Source organism: Lasiodiplodia theobromae (genome assembly GCF_012971845.1).
Source record: "Lasiodiplodia theobromae strain AM2As chromosome Unknown scaffold_5, whole genome shotgun sequence".
NCBI lineage: Eukaryota > Fungi > Ascomycota > Dothideomycetes > Botryosphaeriales > Botryosphaeriaceae > Lasiodiplodia > Lasiodiplodia theobromae.
This window is the reverse complement of record NW_023336541.1, coordinates 93,997-100,971: the sequence shown is the minus strand read 5'-3', so window position 1 is coordinate 100,971 and position 6,975 is coordinate 93,997. Positions and strand designations below refer to the sequence as shown.

Sequence of the window (6,975 nt, the reverse complement as noted above, 5' to 3'; positions counted from 1 at the left end):
ATAGCTGCGGTGCTGAAGCCGAAGGCTAGCGCGAAGGCCCTAGAATCTAGGGTCCTTATGCCTCGGCAATTTTCTTTATAAATAACAACATGAAGCTATTGTCCCGACGAGAATATATGTATAATTGTTAATTCCACAATTGCATCCGAATAATAGCTTCAACCACCAATGAACGAAAAACATTTAAATCCACGCTGGCCTTCGGCTCTAATACCACTCTATAGATACACATTTCACCACACTAATACTAGACAAGCTTTTATAGATGTTGCCTCGAGGTTCGATTTATTGTCGGGTGAGGAGCAGCATTTCGGAAACTAGTCACCTTTCTTAAATGGCCCCCAGCTGCTGCCTGATTTACGAAGCCCCACACATGTTTTTTCTCGTGCGGTTGTGCTAATTATAAGGCTGCGTACCTCTCATGCTGACGCTCAGCCATTCGAATGCTAAAACACTTGCGCCCAAGTATAACAACGTTTCCGCTGTCAAAACTGCTTCCGACCCGTAGATTCTATAACGAGTGCTATCTTCTTGGGCAGCCATGTCTTATTATCAAATGCAGCCTTTCATCCAGAAAGGCTTGCGCACCGACAGACAACCATTCACCTACGATAATCTTGATCCTTCGATCCACGAAATTCGACTCGTCACCATACTCCCAGGATCGTGGAGATCCAAAATACGTTGCGAAGTTCACGCCGTCTCGCTCGACAATGAACCCAAGTATGAGACACTTTCGTATGTGTGGGGAGATGCAAGTCACCAGTGTCCAATCCTGATCGGAGACAAGATCTTCTGGGCAACAGTAAATCTCTGGATGGCACTTCGCAGGCTACGAAATCCGCACGAGCCGCGGGTCATGTGGATTGACGCAATCTGCATCAACCAACAGGACGACCAGGAGAAAAGCCACCAAGTTGCCATGATGAAGGATATCTACCATTCCTGCCAAAGAGCTATTCTATGGCTCGGCGAGGACTGGTACTCAAAAAGAAAGCGCTGCAAGCCCCAACCGACGTCGAAGCCAACCAGAAACGCCTTTTCGCTGCTGAAGATGTTCGCTCGAACCGGCCACATCAACGAAACGCCGTGCTTCGCAGTCAATGCGCCGGGAACGCTGGCCATGTCTGTAGAACCGTACTTCAGACCGCATTTCCGTGAACTCGGCTTCATTCTCACCGAAGACTGGTGGAAGCGGATATGGATCGTGCAGGAGGCAACCGTCTCCCCGCGCGCTGTTTTCGCTTTCGCGTCCGAACAGCTTCCCATCTCCGTCTGGCAGAGAGCCCATGCTTGGTACGAGCAGCACACAAGGGCGTGCTGTAGCCAGCAAATCATTCAACTGAGGACCTCTCCGGATGAGCAGCTGCTCAATTCTCTGGCTGCAAGCATACAACGCCTTGGCCGCATTCTCAGCACACGTGCCGATTTCCGCCAGGGCAATGAGCTTTCCCTGATGCAGCTACGAGGTACCTTCAACATGCAAAAAGCCACCGACAACAGAGACTTGGTATTCGGCCTCCTCGGCCTGGTTAATGATTGGGGTGACATCGCGCCTGTAGTAGCGGACTACTCTCAATCGCCGGTACAGGTGTTCTCCGAAGTGGCTTTAGCGATGATCAAGAAGAGTCGGAATTTAGGAGTGCTGGAAGGCGGAAGAAGTCCAGAAAGGGACGATTCGTTCCCTTCGTGGCTCCCGGATTGGCTGGTTTCCTCCATGGACATATACAACTCGATGAGCCAGGACCCTTGGTTTGTTTCGGACATATCCGCTGCTGCCAATTCGTACTTTGAAGTACCATCTTTGACACGAGATCATGGACTGCTGATCCGCTCGCTCAAATTTGATGCCGTTGTAGCTCTGTCAACCCCCATCGAATCGTGGGAAGATTTCATCGCCGAGATTTTCGCGTGGAAGAGGTTGGCTGGAAGTATCACAGAGTCTGGGTCGAGCCGCAGTGCAAACACCTTCTGGAATGCTGTGCTGTGTGGCCAGGTCAGAACGTCGATCGTGAACCCAGAAGGCACAGGCCAGGTTGCGGATGATAACGGCAGAGTTGGGTACAGGAAAGCTACTGAAGCAGATTATCAGCAATGCTTCTTGGCAATGTCGAAGCTGGAGAAGCTACTTGTCGAGGGCTGGAAGGACAGGACCATACAACATCATATCCCTTTCTTACACGAGATGTTTGTAAATGTTCATGACCGAAGGATGTTCATCACCGAAAGAGGCGGGATTGGGTTGGCGCGTAAAGAGATAGAGGTTGCGGACGAAGTCTGGGACTTGAGCGGCGGAGATGTGCCTTTCATTTTGCGTCGTTCGAACCGTGGCTCTGAGCTCTCTGCATGCTACAAGGTTGTTCGTGAATGTTTCTTCGATCGTACGGGGGAATATCAGCGCCTTCGGATGGATTGGGAGGAATGTTCGGAGAAGATCGTTCTGGTGTAATCCTTAACGAGGCGGACCTCGGTAGTGCGAGCGCAGCCACCTAAGCTGGAAGGCACGGCCGTAGGTTCGAAGCGGAAGTGACGTAGAAAGCAAGCCTACTGAAGCAGAGCTGGGCTTTGCGGTGGAAACTCGGGTAGTCTGACACCACAGATGAGCTTGACCCGCATGGCATAGAGAACGACGTAGTAGTTTCAGGTATTTTAGTAGTTAGAATTACAGAAGTGCAAGCAGATATGTGATGGGCCATTGCAAAGAGAGCTTGGTAACCAAGGACTGGATGTATGGATACATGTTTTTATTTTGTTCTTTCTTGGTCCAACCATTATACCTGACGTGGAAATGTACATATTACGACTACATTTCCTCCAAGTTTTCAATCTGATCAAGCCACTGCTTATCTTCTGCCGACCTCGACTGCCCCAAGAGTCGTGTAACGTGTAACCGCACATAGTCACGTCTGAAAGAGCCCGAATTCGTGCGTGAATACACCCAGACCGCCTGCACATACCCTCGGCATGTTCTAGTTCGACATCCGTGACTCGAATGATGGACGAAATGGCCACCAAGCCTGACAGGTGTCCAAACATTGGACTTGAATGTCTCGGGGTCATCCAGCCGCATGTGATTGCACGCGACGACACCATAGCGCTCCGCCGCGGCCTTCAATACGCCGAAGGTCATCTCGGGCGTCAAGTGCGGCTCGGCGTCGGCCACCGCGACCAACGACGAACCGCTGCTGCTGCCATCACCATCCGCTGCAACATCCTCGTCTACCTTCACAAACCGCACTACCGAAAACTCCATTTCCGGTGCGAAACGGAACATCGTGCTCAACAGTACCGTAACGTGCTGCGGCCGGACACACTCGTGGCAAGATAGCCAGACCCCATGCGGACTCATCGCTTCGAGGGCTGACAATTGCGCAAGGGTCGTCGTCGCGTGCGGGCAGAGGCGCACAACGCCGGCCGAGCCTTTGCAGAGGCGCGATGCGTGCGTGCGCACGGCCAGCTGTGCATCAGAGAAGAGTGAGCGCCGGTGCATGCTCTGGCAGGCGCCACAGGGGACGAGGAGTTCGCCGTCGCCGTTATAGACCGTCGGTCGTGGATATTTTTGTTCGTGTTGTTGTTGTTGTTCTTCTGCAGCGCAGGCGCGCATGAAGTCGTCGCGGCGCAGGCGTTTGAGGAAGTCGCGCAATGTTGGGATGCAAGTCAGTAGTGAGAACAGCCACGGCGCGTCGGCCATGGGGGAAAAGAGAAAGGCGCGCGTGCTGGCGCCAAGGGCAAGGAGATCGGCGGAATCGTGGATGTGGTGCTTTACGAGGTAGTAGAGGAGATCCAGGGGCAGGCGGTGGAAGAAGCTGTGGCGCATGTTGTGGATGACGGCGTCAGCGTAAGGCGGCGCTTTGGGATTGGCTCTTCTTCTTCCTCCTTTCCCGTGTTGGAATATGACTTTGCGAGGTCGGACTCCTCTTCTTGCACGGCTGAAAGTTCGAGAAGAACGGAAGGCACGCGAGCAGGAGGCCCCTCCAGGGTCTGTCGACGTTGCATCGTTGGTTTCTTGCGGTGTCTCTTCTTCCTTTTGCGTGTCGGAAGGTGGCCGTACGGGGGCAGTGTCTTCTTTCGCGGTCAGAGGTTCGAGAACGATGGTAGAGGCGGCCTTCTGGGCAACAACTTCGCCGTCGCCGAAAATGCAGCCCAAAAGGCGCCGGATAAATGACAGGAATAGTTGTATCATCTTTAGTCGTGAATGAGAATGTCTCTAGAAGAGAATTCGCCTCACCTTTATGTAAATATATGTGTTCAGGGTTCAGGACTCAACCATGGATACAACGGTCAGCCAGTGAAGCTACACGAAAAGAATAGTAGGACCCTCAGAACTCCAAATCTGGGGTAACTATGCCTGGGCTAACGTTCTTTTTTTTTTTTTTTGATAGAGAAAAGAAAAGAGAAAAAGAAAAAGAAAAAGAAAAGGAAAGAAAAAAAATAAAAGGAAAAAATAAATGAAAAAATGAGAGGAAAAAATAAATGAAAAAAATAAAAGGAAAAAATAAATAAAAAAAAGAAAAGAAAAAGATAAAAATAAAAATAGAATAAAATTAAAACAACGTATGGGTAGTTGAAGCTATCGTCCGGATATGAATGTACAGTTTTTAATTCTACATTTACAACCGGACGATAGCTTCAACTACCCATGATATAAATTCTACCCCACAAAAGGAAGGATTGGGCATGCCTTGTCCTTCCTTCTCCGACTATACGCAATGAATAACAGACTGTCACTGTCCATGGAAAATCTTTAAACACAGCCTGACCTACGTCTCTTCGATACTGCCTTTCAGAATCCGGGCCGAAACGTCAAGAAGTCGCACCACAGCCTACCTTGTGTGAAAGAGATTCCTAGTCAGCATTGGTCCCCGACTGTACTGCCTCATTTCAGAGATCGATGGCCTGCCGGTTGGAAGCAGGCCTGGCGTTGACGCGCACATACGAGTTGGAACGCTATTCAAAACGCCCCCATCAGCTCAATACTACCAATCACATTCATCAAAGCGGTCATTGATTGCCTCAACGCCACTGAGCTACGCAATGCCGACCAAGGTCTCGATCATACCCCTGCGGAAAGACCAGAAGCCTACTTCTCTGCGTTACGATGTTTCCCACTGAGCATCCGCCTTCCAACTTCATGCAGCGACTGCTACTACCTTTTGGAACCTTTCCGGTGATGATTTGCCTGGTGCTGCTCTGCCCTCGAGTCTTGTACATAACTTTGCATAGATAGTTTTGATAGACTCTATAGGACAATCTTCACCTTGACTCAAACCTCAAACTCAAGATGATATATTCTCGCCAGAGTCAGTCACAAGTGACGAGCGCCTTTCCAGGGTTTTCTTCGGGTTGCTTCACCACAAAAAAACAACCACACCGCCCCATCCTCTCTCCCTCCCCCTCTCTCTAAGCATTCCCCTCCCCCTCTGCCTTCAACGCCGCCAACCTCTCCTTATTCCTCTTCCCAATAATCCGCAGCGTATTCCTCTTCTCTATCTCCGCCATGCGATCCCAATTCGCGATCCGGCTCAAGCTGCCGTCCGTGTTCACCACCATCGGCCCCAGCGCGTCCAGCTTGACGCCGTCGCCGCCGAGGTCCAGCTTCAGCGCCGCGCCGGGCTCTTCCGGGGCGGGAAGTGGCAGGATGGGTTGTCCGTTGTTGTTGGTGTTGACGTCGTCGTTGGAAGACGAGGAGCCCTTCGGGTGGAAGGAGTCGGCGTCGACGGTGTTGGCGTTGGAGGAGTCGGCGGACATGGTGTTTTTCGTGGAGTAGTAGTAGGAAGGGGTCGAGGATGAGATCTTGTTGCTGTTGGCGTAGAAGCGCGAGACGAGCGGTGATACGGCGCGGTGGTGGAAGAAGCGCTGCATGTGCTCGACGACTGGTAGCGAGGACGAGGAGGACGCAGGAAGGAGGATGACCGCTGCTGCTAAGAGCGCGACGAGCGCGGCGAAGGCGAGGAGGAGGCGCGGGATTGACGTCGGGTGACGGCGATCGCTGTGGGAGGTTCTAGAAGCAGTGGAGGAGGAAGAAGAGCCGGCGGGAGTTGAGCGGCGGCGGTTTTTCGTCATCGGCGGCGGGAAAGAAAGCTGGCGGGCTGTAGCTTGATGTGAGTCGTCGAATTGGTTAGTTATGAATGGCCTTGCTCGACAGTCTTTCGCGCTACGCCTATATCAGCATGCGGGGCATGAGCATGCAGTTTTGGTGCGCAGATGGAGGTTTGGTGGGGAAAGAAGAGGTGCTGGAATCATCGCGAAAGCTCCGAACCTGAGTCGTGCGGCGCGGACCCTGGTCGGTCTCCCGCGCGATCTGCGCCCCAGCCAACGCGATGAACCGCTGAAGTCCTACCCGGCGCTCAGGCAACGCGGTGCCGGTACTGCCCAACGTCTTGCCGGTCTCCAGCCACCGCGTACCTACAGGACGTATGAAACAATCGGAGGCCTTGGGCCGCAATCACACTGCTCGCCCTGCAAATTCGTCCAAGCCGAAAGCTCACACGGCCTGCCGTGCTTTGAGCGGCACCACGTAAGCGCTCATCACTCGCACCACGAAGCAGAGCCTCACAAGTCTCCTTCAGGCCACCCACCCACGAGACCCGACTGGCTACGCACAAGTGTATCGAATAAAGTATATTAAACCAGTGTGTGTACTAAAAGAATCTATGGTATCGTTGTTCTAGTACCTAACCATGAACCACCGTCAATTTTTTGTGTTCCTGCGCATGTATGCATATTAATCGGTCCTGGTCATGTCGTCGTTAAGCCTTCCTCCAATCCGCAATGCATCGCTCCAGACGAAAGGAGAAACTCGAGCCAATAAAGTCTATCGAACAAGAAATGGGAAATCAAAACTCATTAAACGAAGAAAAACCGAAGAAGAATAAGAGAAGAAGAAAAAAAAAAAAAACAGTCCAATCAACCCACTTCCATCCCCTCATCCTCCCCATCAGAACCAATGCTAGAGTCACAGCCGAACTGAACGCC

The 6,975-nt window shown here is 51.8% G+C and overlaps 3 protein-coding genes across 3 annotated transcripts; 1 reads left to right on the top strand and 2 right to left on the bottom strand.

Moving 5' to 3' along the window:
* Positions 1-556: 556 nt before the first annotated feature.
* LTHEOB_1880 (Heterokaryon incompatibility protein) lies at positions 557-2,449 on the top strand (the record flags this gene model as incomplete). Its single annotated transcript, XM_035510630.1, has 1 exon — positions 557-2,449. One exon carries the CDS (start codon positions 557-559, stop codon positions 2,447-2,449), a length of 1,893 nt encoding a protein of 630 aa, XP_035364820.1.
* A 354-nt stretch (positions 2,450-2,803) lies between these two features.
* Positions 2,804-3,817, bottom strand: LTHEOB_1879 (uncharacterized protein; the record flags this gene model as incomplete). The annotated part of the gene is made up of 3 exons (XM_035510628.1): positions 2,804-2,863; positions 2,958-2,969; positions 3,023-3,817. 3 exons carry the CDS (start codon positions 3,815-3,817, stop codon positions 2,804-2,806), a joined length of 867 nt encoding a protein of 288 aa, XP_035364819.1.
* Positions 3,818-5,400: 1,583 nt separating this feature from the next.
* On the bottom strand, positions 5,401-6,063 carry LTHEOB_1878 (Fungal specific transcription protein; the record flags this gene model as incomplete). The annotated part of the gene is made up of 1 exon (XM_035510627.1): positions 5,401-6,063. One exon carries the CDS (start codon positions 6,061-6,063, stop codon positions 5,401-5,403), a length of 663 nt encoding a protein of 220 aa, XP_035364818.1.
* Positions 6,064-6,975: the final 912 nt, after the last annotated feature.